Source organism: Ceratotherium simum, chromosome 4 (genome assembly GCF_057802395.1).
Source record: "Ceratotherium simum simum isolate JZ-2026a chromosome 4, ASM5780239v1, whole genome shotgun sequence".
NCBI classification, from domain to species: domain Eukaryota; kingdom Metazoa; phylum Chordata; class Mammalia; order Perissodactyla; family Rhinocerotidae; genus Ceratotherium; species Ceratotherium simum.
In genome coordinates this window covers 79,294,994-79,312,621 of record NC_141903.1, presented here as the reverse complement: position 1 = coordinate 79,312,621, position 17,628 = coordinate 79,294,994, and the positions used below count along the sequence as shown (strand labels likewise).

General features: G+C 36.6%; 1 protein-coding gene across 5 annotated transcripts in view; it reads right to left on the bottom strand.

Annotated features, from left to right (window-relative positions):
• Positions 1-500: 500 nt before the first annotated feature.
• The window catches only part of MEF2C (myocyte enhancer factor 2C), a 146,990-nt gene continuing 129,862 nt past the window's right edge, over positions 501-17,628 (bottom strand). For 4 of the 5 annotated variants that reach the window (XM_087430071.1, XM_087430067.1, XM_087430068.1 and 1 more), the window contains 4 exons: positions 14,565-14,737; positions 12,023-12,152; positions 11,282-11,417; positions 501-5,223 (listed from right to left, as the gene is read on the bottom strand). In XM_087430071.1, the coding sequence (XP_087286197.1) occupies positions 4,902-5,223; positions 11,282-11,417; positions 12,023-12,152; positions 14,565-14,737 (761 nt within the window). In that variant the 3' untranslated portion in view covers positions 501-4,901. The remainder of the gene's footprint in view (positions 5,224-11,281; positions 11,418-12,022; positions 12,153-14,564; positions 14,738-17,628) is intronic. The other variant, XM_087430070.1, reaches the window with a different exon arrangement.

The following is a 17,628-nucleotide window of genomic DNA, read 5'->3' as shown; positions in this document are numbered from 1 at the left end:
TTCTAAAAATGTATGAATTCACTAATTTTCTCAACTGTTTAGATATTAAGCATACATTTTCAACCTTTTTTGGTTAAAGAAACTATTTTGATGAAGAAAAAGAAATGAATCTGCAAATACGCTTTCTACACATTTTAGTTAAAAAAATAATTTAACTTATTGCATGATAGTGCTGTTCACAAAGACTTTTGTAAAATTCTGTGTATTTAAGCGAGTTATCAAAGATCTTCACAGAACTGCTTTGATAAAGAAATTGAACCCCTTGATAAGAACCTTGAACTTCCCATACTGGCTGAATACATATATCACCCCAAGAACAGTGATCCAATTCACACCCTCCTTCCCCCCAAAACACAAATATCCCTCTTTGAGTGTTTTGGGTTGAAAACTGAGACAGCTCACTTGCGTTTGTGGGAGAAGCTGCTTTTAAAAAACACGATACAGTGGAATAAATTTAAACAGCAAAACATTAATTAAAAAAATGCACCACAGACACTGCATCACTAAGAAAGCCAGTAACTTTACTGAATTGTCTGCAAAATACAAATTATACCTTATTTCCAGCAGGAGAAACTTTTGAAAATTTCCCACTTTTATTCACTACAGACAGCTGAATTAAGTCCCTTGAGATACACAGATGTGGTTTAACTTAGTTATAACATCTTGTCATCTAGTGGCGACAAAGTCCAGCTTATGCCGCTGTGAGCCTCTATTTGAATATTTGTTGCAAATGCTTGTATGCCCTCATTTACAAGCTATTTTAATTACTGTCATTTAATGGAAACAAGTCCCCAGAAAAAGAAAAAGAAGAAAAATGATACAGCAAACCATCTGAAGCAATCCAAGTCCTACGCCTACAGTGACCCAGGTCTACTTTGCTTGGAGAGAACACTGGTCCTGCATTCAAACCACAACAGAATCCATCACTTCGCTGACCTCTCTGAACTAAACTGAGGTATGAATCAATTTGAGGTATGAATAGGGAAGGCAAAACGCAATACCCGATTATGAAAATAACCAAAATGGACAAATTTCATGGAGAAGATATGTGGCTTGGATTGCTCCACATCTTTGGTTAAAACATATTAAGAAAAGCCTTTAATTACATTTGTAGTCTGAAGCATTCTAACAGACACCAGTATTCCATCAATCTTCAAAAGATCTGTAGTGGCAGGAAATTAACGCCATATAAGTGACGACATCACAGCAGATGGCACAAATGCGGACAGAGGAAGTATGCCATGCTTAGGCAACAGCCTTTATTGAGGGTTCAAGTGGCTGCTGCTTCTTTAAAAAAAAAAAAAAAAACTTCTTTTAAACAAAGAAACATAAAGCACTTACTCTCTGGAAAAACAAACAAAAGGATCAAGGAGGCAAAAAATGCTATATCTCTAAGTTAAAAGATGGGCATTTAAGAAAAACAAATACATAAAAGTGTGAGAGGGCAGACATTCTTTTAAAAAGTGTATTGGATTTTTTTTTTTTAATTCTCACTTTAGTTAACCTTAAAATGATCTGAGGATGACAGGTATTTTCATATTCATCATTACAAAATGCTAAATTCCACCTTTGGGAAAAAATAAGCCATTTTACTAAAAAACACAATTTTAAAAAAGGTTGAACAGCCTTCCACGCACCAATGCATACAATATACAGGTTGTGCAGGTTGCGTATATTGCATCAGTGTTACCAGTATTTAAGCTTAATATTACCAAAAATCTTTTAAAATAGGATTAGCTATAACAATCCACATAGCTGTGTAAAATGCCACTTATGGTTCTTTCACTTGCAATGAAGAATGTTGCCTAAAATGTTACTCTAGGGTGGGTTATGTAAAATAATACTCCCTCAGGGCTCTGCCCTAAACTCCTGAATACAAAGGATTTACGGTGATAAAAACCCAAAACCATGCTAGCTTTGCAAATACAACAAATGGTAAATTACAGATAAGGTCTAAGGGTAAAGATAGATAGCGATTGTTTATAGAAAGTGACTCATCACAATCAAAATTGTGCTTCTTCTCATTAAATCATCTTTAAAAAATTCTGAGATTATCCCTTCGCTATCTTGCCACCACTTGATGTGAATTCGGTAGTGGGAACAAGAGATGACTGGCATCCATTTTCAGGTGATTCTGTTCTTTTCATGTTCTTATAAAACTATTGTCAGAACTGCTATAAATAGCCAAGGCTTCTGCTGGTACTTTAGCTTACTTCATCTTCAGCATTAGAAATTCACTTTTTCTTTGTTGCTTAGGCAAATTGCAGGTAAAAAATTAATATGGCTATTTTTTCATATTTTCACATAATGACCCTTTCCCACCCACTAGTAAGTTTCTACTGATATTGATAAAGTGTTTTGAAATGACAAAGGACATTTGTGACATGTTTGCATATTTTACACACATCAAGTTATAAGGATGGGTTGTAAGGATGGGATCAAGTCTAAGGTCAGAAAAATGATTTGCTTAGTTTACCCCCACCCCCATGTGTGAATGTGTATGTGTGTGTGTGTATTTTCAGGGATGGTTTTCTATTTTTCCTCTGCATAAATGTTTTTCTTTCGTGTTCCATGGCTACCTTGAGTAGTGGGATATATGAAATGGCTGATAGATTTTAGTCTGTTTGTTTTTAGTATATAAAACGTTAGTACAAGGCAGGCTAGCATCCTATATGGATACAACCAAAGGTGCATTGTGGTCTAATTGTGAATTTCAGATCAAGTTAAGAAAAATATAGCCTCGTTAGTAAGGTATCTTGGCATTTGCCACCCAGCGGCAGCCTTTTACAATGAGAAACACATAGCAACTATGCATAAAAGAAAAAAATAGATAAGAAATGTCCTACACATGGTATTGCAGTGTCGATCTTAACTGTCTACATCTTCTTTGCTGTGTATGTCAATGCATATGATTGGAGATGAATCGACAGATCTTCACATTCCAAGAGAAGGAAAATCATTCCTAGACTGAAATCTCTTTAAACAATATATATCAACTTTTTTTTTTTATGGCACTCACTTGATAAAGGGTCTGAAAATTAATCCCTTATAGACAAATATTAGACAAGAGTCATCATTATTTCTTGAAAAATTAAAAAAAAAGGGACATAGAGAGGTTCTTTAATGGGATTTCTTGAAATGGCTATTAAATCTCTTTATTGAAGGAAAAAATAGATGACATACATGCTTTAGGCAGAAGTGACATTTGGGGGTCCTGACACATCGGGATTGTTCAACAGTCCTATTTTGCTGACAAGATTGTTGAGGGTCAGTTAAAATAATTAAAAACAGATGACGAAGCAACTATTCCTTTACTGCTTCCTTCTTGTCTAGCACCCCGTCTTTCACATTTTTCTTCTGTGGGAATTTATAACGTATGCATCGAGTAAACTCCATATCACTTGTTTCTAGGGCCATATTTGCAGGACATGTGCCCCAACACAGCTTCTCTATTCTGGGCATAGTTCTAAAAAGCATATCAAATTCTAGGCTGAAAACCAACTAGATAATTTAGGATATGGGCAAGTTAGGGTATGCACTTACTGAATTCCAAGATGCATGGTGAAATGGTGATATCAGAAAGGGGCCCTGCATTTGATAAAAATGCCAAAACAAAAACAAAAAATAGCATGAAAGAAACTAATTAGTATATACAATGGATGTCAATTGACCCAACAGATTACGAACGTATTAAAAACAATTTAGGGTGTTGCAGTGTGATATGTTCTAATCCCACAGGTTATCCTTTTGACAGCTGACCTTGAACTTATAAAATGTATGCAGAGTAAAAGAAAACAGAAAGAAAATAGTTACTCAAATGTGCAACTGCACAAATATACCCCCCTCCCGCTATTAAGATAACAAAACTTCTGCTATTACCATAATATTATATATATTAGAAAGCTATACACAAGCATGTTAATTTCACAGATTTTTTAAAAGATTCTTAATATTTTATATAATTAGAAATACACATTTCAAAAACAAAACTTCTACAAAGAGAAAACAGTTATCTTGGTTAGCAAAGCATGGAGTTCTTCATGGCTTAGGGTAGTGCTTTCTATACAAAAAGTCCTTTTTGGTTTTTTACAGGACTGTTTAAAATATTAGCGAAGCTTATCAAGGGGGAAAAAAACACATTTTGGCTTAAGTAAACTACAAAAAGCCACAAATGCTTTGCAAACTCTGTCTTACCTTTTATATGAAAATAAGCAAAATGTAATGTACATATTTTTATATTTTTATTTAATAAGAGATGCAGACCCAGATTTATTTATTTAATTAAATACGTTAGCCCTCACACTCCACATTTTTAAAAATAGGTATGGTCCTCTTTTAATGGTTGTGATCCTTTCTAATGAGTGCCATACGCCAATGATATGCCTGCAGGTTTGTGAGCGTTCTAGGGATGTTAGGTGACCTGGCGTGTTCCTAACATTTACCAATGGCCACCCTTTGTCGGGTCTGTCCAAAACTTCTATACATTTTTCTATATGTTGCATAACAGCTGCTCTCTCTTTCAGTAAAGATCTGCCGCTTTTGGCAAATGTTTCCTTTTGTCTATTTACATGTAAATAACGTTGAACCTGCAACATGACACTATCTATTGTAACATACATTTTGCAAAGGAGCACAACAGTGAAAAGAAGGTAGCCTTAAAATCTATTTTGTACAAGTGTTCTGTTGTACAACTCAAGTGCTAAGCTGATCTCAGCATTTCTGTTTATCTTTATACTGTATCACTGAGGCAAATTTAAAAGTACTTTTACAAAACAGAGTACCTGACTTTTTTTTTTTCCACACACAGCACATATAATGCATATCGACCCCCCTTCCCCATTAAGGTATAGCACACACACACACTGCAAGAAAAAAAAAAAAACTATTAAGTAATAATCTGATCATGTTGCCCATCCTTCAGAGAGTCGCATGCGCTTGACTGAGGGACTTTCCCTTTCGTCCGGCGAAGGTCTGGTGAGTCCAATGGGGGAGTGGAATTCGTTCCGGTGATCCTCTCGGTCGCTCCCGTCGTACGAACTGCTACAGCTGCTCAAGCTGTCAACAGGAGATCTCCCCGCCTCGTGGCGCGTGTGTTGTGGGTATCTCGAAGGGGTGGTGGTACGGTCTCTAGGAGGAGAAACAGGTTCTGACTTGATGTTGAGGCTTTGAGTAGAAGGCAGGGAGAGATTTGAACTCTGAGATAAATGAGTGCTAGTGCAAGCTCTGTAGGAGGAAAGGAAACCCAGTTACAGATGGAGGAGGCCTGGAGCCCCCAGGAACTCACAATTACATAAAACATCAGCTTAAAGACTCGCAAGACACCAGAGCATGCCCAGAGCGGGGAGAACGTGCTGGAAGCACTTAGGGGCATCGCCCTCTTAGAGCGATTTAGGATGCCTTTATTGGTTTGCTCCGTACTAATTACAGTATTTAACTGGTCCAGGCCTCATAAATAATACCTCTAGTCTCTAATAGGCTCCCTAAACGGATAGGTTACCGGTTCAGAAAGGTTTAACAAGACATGCTGGAAAAACCATTTTCTGTGCCCATGGAATTTCTCCCTAGATTAGTTTCAAAATATAATCTAAGACTAAAGATACAGTGTTTAGCTTTTGAATTAGATGTCTTTGATTTACTAATGCCTGTGTTTGAAAATTATTGTAAAAAGCTTACTATGGATATGAATGTGTCCCTCAATTTAATAAACACATACACATTAAATTGCACAGTCTTCAGAGAAAGTGAAGAGAGCTCAAATCTCCAATGAACAGAATCCACAAAATGCTACATACAACCATATCTGGTGAAAATCTGGGGAGAGGGGAACAAAGGGGAAGGAAGAGGGAGGTTGAAAATTATCTGCAGAAATTTTAAGTATCGGCTTAAAAACACTTAGACTTCCTACTCCACTGAAACTGTTGAATAATTAGACTTCATCCTTTCACTATTTTCCACAATTACCTCAACTTGACTATTGCTAGCCTCTCCCTGCTGCGGTACTGAGGATTCCCACTCCTCTTATTTATAATTGGCGGTAGTTGTTGAATCTGGATTTGCCTAAGGAAACGTTGTTGCAAAGAAGGATCTGGTGTGATTTTGTTGTGTTTATAACCGTTAATCCTCATTTATCCCAGGACAGCATAACTTGCCCTTCTTCCAAAAATGTGGGAGAATTTAGATACTTGAAATTCTGGAGCAAAAAACACTAAGCCCTTCAGTGCAGATCAGCAAGCACAATGACTCTGATCAGCATAAACCATAGAAATATTGCCGACATCAATTTTAAGATGTTTGTACTGTTTTTACATTCTGATTGCACTGATATTCATGGCTAAAGTCAGCATGACTTGCCCGTATGGTCAAGAGAGTACAGAAATCTCTTTAACTGAGCAAGCGTCACAGTAAAGAATGATCCATACAGACACACACATTTTAAACAAAGGAGACCTACTCATGTATGTCATTATGTTAACTTTCCAATGGGGAGAATTAGATGGCATTAAAAATGTCCTTATGAGCAGTGAGAAAATGGGTATGTATTTCTGAGGAAAAAGTGGAGTAACTTGGGGCTGACTTTTTGGGAGATGCAATTCAGGCTCAAGATGTATAGAGATATAAAATTAGTCAGAAATGAGTTTATCTTTGAGTGATGTTTTATGCAAAAGCACCACCTACTGGCAAAGAGTTACTTTCCTTCTCTTATTAATAGATGAGCTAATGTCGAGAATAACATAAAGGAGAATTATGTGTTTCCCTGATAAGCCTTCCTTTCGCTGGCTTTTACTATCTTATAGAATTGAAGCAGTCTTAGCGTTTATATTAAGATACTACATTGAGTGTATCTAATTTTCAAGCACATGTTTGTACTTGTAGTTATTTATTTGTAGTTTTTATTTTACAGTCTACACTAGTATGCTAATTTTCTAAGAGTTTTAATTAAATAATCTTTCAATCAAGAAGATATCAAAATGGGAAGGGGACACCTGTATTTTAAAAGGATCCATAATGGTGGACTATTTTATCTTGGTTCAAAGTTACTTAATGATTCATTTTGACGTCCGAGGAAGTCATCTTTTGATTTCTGGAAGGAAGAATTTTTCCTGGCTCTGGATAAGAAAGACTATTTCACTAAAATTTAATTAAATGCTTCTACTAATGAATTGCACAACTGTTTAATAATGAATGTCAATCAGGAGTCTGAAAATAAAGTGGCATATCAATAAACACTTTTGTCTGCCCTTTGACATTTAGATGGTCTTCACAGGCAGGGTGACGTGGAAAATTTGAAAAAATACTTGGTGAGTTGGACCAGAATAAGCAGTTAATCTGGATAAATTTAGCAAAAAATAACATAATCAAAATGCTGTCTCTTTAATACAGCCTTTGGAAGCTGCATTATCTCCTTATTTATGTATCTCCCATTGTCAACTGGCTTGTACAGATTTTGTTGCCTCTCTTCTCCATGAAAGCTAGAACACCTACTGTTTATCCCATCCTTTATACAAACAGGCTGATTCCTAAGTTTATCTTTTGGTGGCACTTCATTTGACACTGAAAGCATATATGAAGCATTTTGAGTGGTTCTGGGGACACTAAATCACAGTAATGAAATCTAAGTGGTATCTTAGATTCAGCTTCATTATATTGTGGTATAGGATTCAAAATAGAATGAAATTTAGTTGGCTAGACTCTGTTATCAAAGAAATATTTTCTTGAAAAGAAAAAGGAGCACTAAAAAATCTCTTAGCTGTATATATGCCAGATTCAGATGTAAGCCTGTTGGTCTATTTGTTCTTGAGAAGGAAACCTTTATAGACACAGCTAATTGTGAAATACTTCAGATGTGTGGGTGATGAAGAGGTGGGTGGGGAGAGCAGCCAGATCGCAAGTTGCCCATATCAAGTCCTGCTGCAGGTTTCCATCTACTACAGACGCCTTCCAACTGGGAAACACCTACCCTGCCCTATAACTGTTCAGGAATGAAATATGACTGGGTAGTTTTATTCACATTTCTTACTGCCTCCTCCTGGAAATTAGACTATTAAACTATATTTAACCTAACCTTTTAAAAGTCATCTTTATTGCAAGTTATCTCTCTCAGTATGTCCTGAACACCCACATCAACAAAGATGATGTAGAGAAGTGCTTTCAGAAAACAGGTTGCCCTTTATTCCGGTGGTAGGAGAAGAACACCAAAAAATTTGAGGGTCAATTTCTCAAATATTAGTATTCAAATGACTTTCACTAACCCTCGATGGCAAGTTCCTTCTGCCAGTCATCTCTGCTCCCTACATCAAATCAGTTTATGCTGTTTATCTAACTTAGTTAGATAAGATCAGATACTAGATAGTAAAGTATAGCTTTGAAGACTCAAAGCTATTTCCATGAACAAAATACGAAGAGCTCTTTTATACCTTTTTAATTTTGAGAAAGAATTGTGGTGACCCTCTTGGGCTGCCGAAAATACAGTAGTCCCCCCTTATCCACGGTTTCACTTTCCGTGGTTTCAGTTACCTGCAGTCAAACTCTGTCCGAAAATATTAAACGGAAAATTCCAGAAATAAACAATTGATAAGTTTTAAACTGTGCACCATCTGAGTAGCATGATGAAATCTTGCACCATCTGGCTTTGTCCTGCCCCGGACGTGGGTCGTCCCTTTGTCCAGCGTTTCCACGCTGTATATGCTACCTGCCCTACTGGCCGTTAGTCACTTAGTAGCCATCTCAGTTATCAGATCAACTGTTGCCGTATCACAGTACTTGTATTCAAGGAATCCTTATTTTACTTAATAATGGCCCCAAAGTTCAAGAATAGTGATGCTGGCAATTCGGACATGCCAAAGACAAGTTATGGTTGTTAATCTCTTACTGTGACTAATTTATAAATTAAATTTTATCATAGGTCTGTATATATAGGAAAAAGCATAGTATATATAGGGTTTGGTACTATCCTCAGTTTCAGGCATCCACTGGGGGTCTTGGAACAAATCACACGGATAAGGGGGACTACTGTATCTACTTTGGTGGAGCTGAAACATATTTTATTCTGCTTTGAACACTGTATCTATCCAAAAGAACGCGAAGCCACCCCACAAGTATCTGAGGCTAATTTGACCTGGAAAAACATTGATTTTTTAAAAGTGATTTACACTGTAAGGAATTAAGGCAGCTCATATAATTTATTTTACATAAATATTACAAGCTGAGATGTTTTTAACAGTTTAAGATTTAATTGTGTGAACATGGGCTAGTCCATTTGAGGGAACCTCCTTTTGAAAACTGTGCGTGTATGTGTGTGTGTGTGTGTGTGTGTGTGTGAGGAAGAGGGGGAGAGAGAGAGAGAGGGAGGAAGGAAGGAAGAAAAGAAGGAAGGAAAGCCAAAATTAGAAGGACTGGAAGGGGTATCTATTTGAGGGATAAGGGAAGTGATTAAGTGCAATAAAAACTCATAGACTAAATTCAGAGTCAAATCATGCACCCTGAGAATCGGTGTTGAAAGAAACCGGAACTAAACAAAATGCTTCATCCCTGGCTGTTGTAATTAAGTTCCTTTCTAGTCCCGAGCCGTCTCTTTTCTCCTTTACTGAAACCTCTATTAAGGACAGCAGAGAATTATATTCTTCCCATGACAAAAAAGAGAATTTTAAAATTGTAATATACTTAAAATATGTAAATAAATATGTATTTTCTATGCAAAAATGCAAATTGTCAGGTGTTACTGAAAACAGAAAGCCACATTCAGAGAAAATAATATCACTTTTGACATTGATAATTTCTAAGGAAATCTAGTCTTTTAATGGATGAATTTTGTGAAAAATGAGAAGTAAACAGCTACCTTTATTTCTGACAAGCAGCATGTACAGTGGATTCCCTGCTGAGCCACAGAAGTACAATGCTACATGTATGTATTTTAAGATTGCCTGGATGGTGTCATGTACTTAGTGATAATTAACCTGAAAAAGTTATTGCAATAAATGTCTACTTGGATAGTTAACATTTCTGAGAAAATTTAAATGTTATCCTAAAAAAAGAAACTCTGTTACTGATCAATATTTACTATATCTTCAAAGTTAATCTCTCAAGAAAGCAGAGCAACAATGTCCAGTGAATTTATTTTATTATTTACATGAGAGGTTAGATTTTCAACAATGGTGATTAGTGAGTAGGATGGGCATGAGCAGTCGGTGAGTGGGTGAAGACTCCATAACCAGAGCACTAATCTCTGTGAAATCAAGTCCACAAGAAAGATCATGGGGGGGGAGGGGTAAGAGAGACGAAGTTGTGACAGCAATCGCTGATGTTTATTCTAATCAGAGTTTTATTCTCATTATCGCCTTAGAAATATGAATACAGAACTGGTTAACCATTCTGACCAAATGGCTCAGCAGAAAAGTAAAAGTGGGGTAGGCATATAGAATGTTTCTAAAATATAAAAACTTATTATCTTTAAATATTTAAATTCTTCTAGTATTTTCTTTTGAAGATAAACTGCGGTTTTGGAGTTATTAGTTAAACTTAAAGTCAGGTCTTCAGTTCATGTTTCGAACTTAAAAAAATATATTTGTTTTACAAGTGGTGTGAATTGTGAATTCAAGGCTTTTTAAAGTTTGAACATTTCCATTGATAAATGACAGGAGTCATTTCCAGGATAAAGACATATCTCAAAACTACCACAAGGGGGCAGAAATACACATCTTCTGACTTCAGAAAACAAAAATTATTTTTATACCCAAATTTAGGTAATTAGTATATGTATGTACATATACATATATATTTACATTCATACAATATCTATAAATATACAACTGTACTATGAGTACATTTTAAATATATGAAATCTGTATATCGGTGGAATAGTTGATCCTATGAGTATTAGGCTAACATTAGCATGAACTATGTGGTTTATGCTGAGTGAGGATTCTCAAATATCTCAAAAACTTAAAGAACTTCTAACTATAAATGCCTTCTTTTGTCTCACATGAGTTATGTGAAAACTTAACTAAATAAAAATTTATCATCGATAGAAGTAGAAACAAATGGAGCCTAAAACCACAGGGAAATAATTGACCTCATTATCACAGGGCTCCCCCTCCTCTTAAAGAATAAGGAAAGTAATATTTAAGCTACTTGAAAGGTATTGATCTGATAATTACTTTCAGATTTTGATAAAGTAGAATTTTACGTCCTCCGATGGGATATTAGAGCGTATATTTAGAGATTTGCCATTTGTCATTTAAAAACGCATTTTAAAGTGTATTCTAAAAGAAGTAACATTGCTTACCCCAGCTGACTGAGGGCAGATGGCGGCATGTTATGTAGGTGCTGCTGTTGCCAGCCAGTTACTGACCCAAGATGGAGAGCGCTGGCTGTGTTGAACCCAGACAGAGAGGACAGGTCCGCACTACTCAGAGAGTACTCTAGACCAAAGAAGAAACAGTAAGCGTAAATATTTAATTTGGAAATTATCAAATGGTGAATAGAATAAACATTTTCAGTTTTTAAATATTCTGTTCGTATTATTCAATGATTGTTATAAAATTTTTAATTTTGGGAGTAAGAAGGAAATAAAACATTAGGAACAATTTTAATTTAAAAGAGATATACTATATACCAAAAAATAAGTATTCCATGAAAACTTCAAAGTAGTACAACCTGAAATTCTAGTTTATTAGAACTACAATCTGGTATTACAGTATATAAGTATTTGATGATCTAGAAATGTTTTTTAAAACAATCCCAAGAAAGGGAGCTTTCTATTACATCAAAGAAATAACAGCTCATTTTCCTTCAAATTGTTCTTCTATATTGAATTCAGGTTGGGTTAATAAAACTTTCAGTCACTTAAGAAAGAAAAATGTGGATATTCACTTTGTCTTAGTAACAAATAGGCAACAGTATAGTGCTCTGGACACCACAGGTACTAAATAAAGCTTCCTAACAGACTAAAAGGTAATATCTTTTTCATTTTGCTTTTTAATAAAAAGTATTTAATGTACTATTTGAACATGGCAAAGCTACTCACCGGTACCATAAGTTGTTGAAATGGCTGATGGATATCCTCCCATCCCTTGTCCTGGTAAAGTAGGAGTTGCTACGGAAACCACTGGGGTAGCCAATGACTGAGCAGACTGGGAGTTATTTATCCTTTGATTCTTTTAAAGTAAATAAAAGGATATTACTGATGGAATTTTTTAAAAAGTTAAAAATATTAGATTTCAGTATTAGTTTTGCACATAAAGAGATAACTTGGTACATCTCTCATGAAATTAATCATTTAACATGTGTCTCTATGAACTATGCCAACCCTATCATTTACAATCCTTCAAGAGACCAGTTGTTGCCATAGTAACCCATTACATCAGTATCTCCTAGGCAACGGAACTAGTAACAAGTACCATAGCTTTATTATGGGTAAAAACAGACTATGTTGAAAACTGATGAAATATGTATACTGTACTTCTATTGTTTCAGTTTTTATTCAAATGCAAATTTAAAAAAATTAAAATCAACCATGGTGTTTTTTATGCTCAGTTCTATAATCAGCAGAGCAGATGAGTAGAATTTCATGCTACATTCTGACCAGCAGGTGGTGCTCTGACCACTTTTTTCAGATTCTTCTAAACTTCCCTGAAACTAGATGGTACAGCAGCTAACGTGTATATTTAACTCCTTACAGCAAGGAGGTTAAAAGATTCACATAAATTTGAAGATCATGAGAATTTAATTCTTAGAAAAATAAGTATCTTCATGGTTTTAAATAACTAAGGAAATTTTTTTGTTTGTTAGAATTTTAGTATAAATTTAAGTCCTAAAATAAACGGAAAACATGGCCTTCACTTACAGAGGTTGAGACAGAAAAATAACCTGATATTCTTTTCACCATTTCTTTCATACAGTGAAATTAATGGTACTTAAATATAATCGATGCTGACACACTATGGTAACTTCCAAATTCCTTGCATTTTTGTAGAGCTACCACTCCACCTAAAAGTCACTTGGATCGCTCCTTGTACATGCCATTTAAGGGACGTAGTCTCACCACTTACCAAAAGCAGGTCGACATCCTCAGACTGAGAGCATGGGGAAGGAGTTTCATTAATTAGTGTTTGTAAATATTTATAATTGGGCAAAATCTTTTCAACAAAAGGAATAGCATCTTCTGATAGACACACCAGTTTAAACAGTTTTAAAACTCAGCCTCTAAAGATAACTCCTTACAAAGACACTCTTTGTTTCCCTTAATGAGCTGTTTGTCTCAAATGTGAAGACAATCTATCCAGTTTTCAGCACAGGTCAGTGTCTCAACGTTCATTATTTCACCACCACATTTTGAAGAAAAAAAAGATTGCACTTGGAAACCCCACTTGCTGGAGCAGACAGGAAGCTGCACGTGGCTGCTGGGGAGAGACCTGACCGACCAGAATCCCTGGGAAAGCATCAGTTTTAAGGGACTTGGAGTAAATCTGCTGAGAGAGACAGCCTGCCATGCACGGCCCACACTGCTTGGCCATGGCCCTGTGGGAGCTTTCATTTATTAGAGCCAGTCTTTTCCGAAGGGAACGTTGCATATTATGTGATTTTTTTTTGGTTGATATTCAAAATTAATCTGTACTGTGCCATAATAAACTAATCAGCTTGCAGCACAGTTTTACCCTGAAGCTTGCCACAGAGCACAGAAAGAAAAAAAAATGTGTTTGCAGAATGATCTAAATTTGTCTCCTGAATCTTGGTTTTACATGTTCTCGCTCTTAAGCAAAGCTAATTTGGAGAGCACTGATGTAAGTCTCTTTGTTGTTGAATACGATCCCATAATATTATCTGCATCTTAGCCCTGCAGACCCAGGGGAAAGAAAAATGATAGAGTCCAGGGATATTATTTATACTTCTATTTTATATTTATTTATGTGTTTTTCTTGCAAGTGCCACAACTCTTTTTTTGATGTAAAATAGAACCTTGTCCTCGAAATGCCTAGGCTTTTAAAACAATTTGCTTTTGAGCTATCTGCATGAAGCACATATATGGAAAGATGAATTGAGGCAGTGCATAGGCACATGATGTATTAAACGTTGTCATTGCAATATACCTAAGAAAAGAATCACCAGTTAACAGGAGAAAGTTCATTTAGAAATTATGGAAAAGATTTTTCATCCTCCAGAACCTTGAGGACATAAATAGTTCAATATTGTAAAAATCTGTTATGAAATACCTCATTCTGTGAGTTTGAGTCTACCCTTGGTGAAACCATATGTCCCATAAGCAGAGTAATAGATAATGATTTTTTTCTAATTATAAATTGGAGGCCTTAAAAGGAAATGTTTTCTTTGCCCCAGAACCCCAGTCCTATAGTGGAGTTTATTGGATGTTGGTACTTTTTTACATGGAAAAGGGAAATGCAAACCAGTGACCAGAAATAATAGCTAAATACAAACAGGGCTCCAGCAATAGCACTGATGTGTGAACTTTCTGGGAGCACTTAGGTAATTCAAAAGTTAGACAAATACAAAAACAGCAAAACATATACAAAACATTATCAACATTTATTTAAAATGTAGTTTTGCATTACCACTGATGGCATCGTATTCTTGCTGCCTGGCGGAATAAGAACTCGGAGATCTGGTTTACGGTTATTCATCCCTAAATTCATGGGGGGAGGAGATTTTGCTTGCATATTCTTGTTCAAGTTACCAGGTGAGACCAGCAGACCTGGTGAGTTGCGGGGATTGCCATACCCGTTCCCTGTTAACACAAAACCATGAGAACACTCAGGAAGAAATCTAGACTCAAATATGTTTCTAGAGAATACACTACATGAAATTAAAAACAAAAGCTTAGGAGGGTAAGACATACAATACCACCCACTGAAAGTCCAGAGGATGACTGACTTCACCTCCACGTGAAGAATAACCCATTCGGTTAGTTATTGAATATTCCTCTGAAGGAAGATTAAAAACTTCTAATGAGAAGAGAGCTAATATATGTCAACTTGCTCAGAAACCAGCATATACTTTTTTTCTATTAAAAACATTCGGGAAGAAAGTCAGACAGTCACTCAGGGTCTAAGAAAAGCACAGAATTGGTCCTGCACTTTCATTGACCAGTTCGGCAGAGGCCTGCCTGGCGTGACTTATCTTTCAGTTTGATGGTTTGGGTTTTATTCTGTGTCTGTGTGTCCTTAAATGAAGAAAGGGCAGACCAGCAAGACTGTAATTTCTAGGAGGGCAGGAGAAGCAGCCTCTTACACGTTTTGCTGTTCAGTTCCCTTTTCTTTGAGCTATTTCTCCCTATGGTTCTCCTCCATCTGCTTTGCCCTCCTCACTAAGTTCAGGGTATGAACCGGAAGACTTGCTCTCCTGCTCACACACAACTTCAAACAGCAGGACCCCTTCTCAGGAGCTGGAATGAAGGGAGGACGGCTCCACTAAAGCGCTGATTCACCGGGGCACAGGAGTAGCCGTCTAATGAGAGCACTGAAAGGGTTTTCTTAGGCTTCTGATGTTTAGTCCCTACTAACAGAAAAATGGATAGCTGAAGGTCTCCATTTCTCATACTTCAAAATATACTGCTCCGTTGACGGGAAGAGCTACAGAGGGAGTTGATGCAACCTGAGCTGACACAGAAAGTCATCTGCTGGCTTCCTCTGCTGCCTCTGATTGGAGAAACAGAGACACCAACTAGCTGATTCAACAGTCCTTGCTGGAAAACTAGACAGTTGTTTTCTGAAGCTCTGTAAAGGAGACAGTCAAACCTCGTTGTTACTGTCATCATTGTCATTATCGTAAAACACAAGTATCTATTACCCCAGGATGAATGATACTGTGTGTTACCCAGTGGGGGTGCGAAGACAAGGCCCGGTCCTCAAAGGCCCTGCTGTCCCTTGGTGGCAGTCCAATACATACATGTGTAAACGTACAAACCAAGACAAGGCAGCCTAGGGTGAGATGCCCACAGAGCAACCCGGATTAAGTGTTACTGAGTTTCCAGGAGGGAAGAGATTATCCAATAAAGATTCATGGAAGAGGCAGGAATTGACGTGGGTCTTGAAAAAAAGAGAAGAGATTGTAAGATCTCTGGGCTTGTGACCGGGTGTTGGGAAAGGGCCGAGATGGCAATTTACAGATCACAGGCAGGGACACTGAGGAACCAGGTTAGAAGGGAACCCATGAGGAGTGTCAGAGACCCTGGGGGGACATGGAGGTTGGGCTGTGCAGACCCTGAATTCCAGGCTAACATGTCTTGGGTTTAAATGGTGGAAAAGCAGACTTATGAAGGTCGCACAGCAGAGTTATAACACGGGCCTCTAAGTGGACAGAGAGATCTGATGGCATTGGGATAGTCTGCAATTAGGAAGGCCTGGCAGTGTGATCCAGTCTGGAAACTACTGTGATGGCCTGAGCTAGAGGCGATGAGGAATTGGGAAGGCAAAGTGCAGGTATATTTCAGGAGATATTTACGGGAACATCTTTAGAATTAGAATATATTAGAGGCACACTGCGTACAGCACATTTGTTCTTCATATCCCATTCATTTACCTGTCTCATTTTATGCATGAATAAACAGGCTGAATATATAACAAATAACTACAAGCTTAAATCTGTCAATTGGATCATGCATAAAATTCTCCACATTACTGGGGGGAAAAAACCCAAAATAAAACAAATGAAACACCCCCAAAACATGTGTCAAGTACACAGTAGTTGCTTAAGAAATGTTGGTTGAATTTGAATATATATTACTCTTCTATCACAAAAACTTCAAGAAAATTAGCTAAAATTTCCAAAGCCGGCTAAATATGTCAAAAGCCAAAATTTTCTCTTACAGTTAATTTGGACAGTCTTCTCTGATAAAAGTTATTATACGAAACAAATACATTTACCTTTTATCACCAGGAGAAATAACAAAGAATATGTTCACTTAGAAAAATGCCTGATGAAATAGAATGCTCAGAGGAGTTTCATATTTAACATCTTACCGAATCATTACGGTGACTATGTTAGGGCTTTAGTTTTAATTAATAGATTCTATTGGATAAAAAGGGAATGAGAAAACCAAGACAAAATTTGCACTGTACTTTCCTGTCAGCTGAAGTCCAGACTGACATACTGATTACATATGTCATTTATCTATTAAGTCTGTGTGAGATCTGGTTTAAATAAACAATCAAATGGAAAATTAGCTGTGTAATTTCAAAAGAAGGGGGAAAGAAAAGTCAGTTAAGCAGTGCAATGAAGCTTGAATAGATCAGAAGAAACTAAAACCCCGGCTTGGTAGATGCCGATACTGGTTTGCATGGAGGAGTTATTTTGCTAAAAGGAAGTAAAACCGCTTCATGAAATGTGTTGTCCTGTGATAATGGCAAGCACTGAGCCAGTGGACGAAAATGGAAATGCTTCACAGGGGCGCTGAGAAAAATTTTTTTTTTTTAAACATTTTCTACAGTAAACTCTCCGAGAAATTCCAATAAAGCCTACGTCTTTTTGCCCACATTTTAAACAATGATTTGGGGCAGCAGTAGGAAAAAAAAAAAAGTAAACAAACATTATAGTTTTTCATCCACTAAATGCCTGAAAACTAAAAAAATTGATTTGAGAAGCATTCTATTTTCCTCTTGGACTATTTCCTGTTATTTG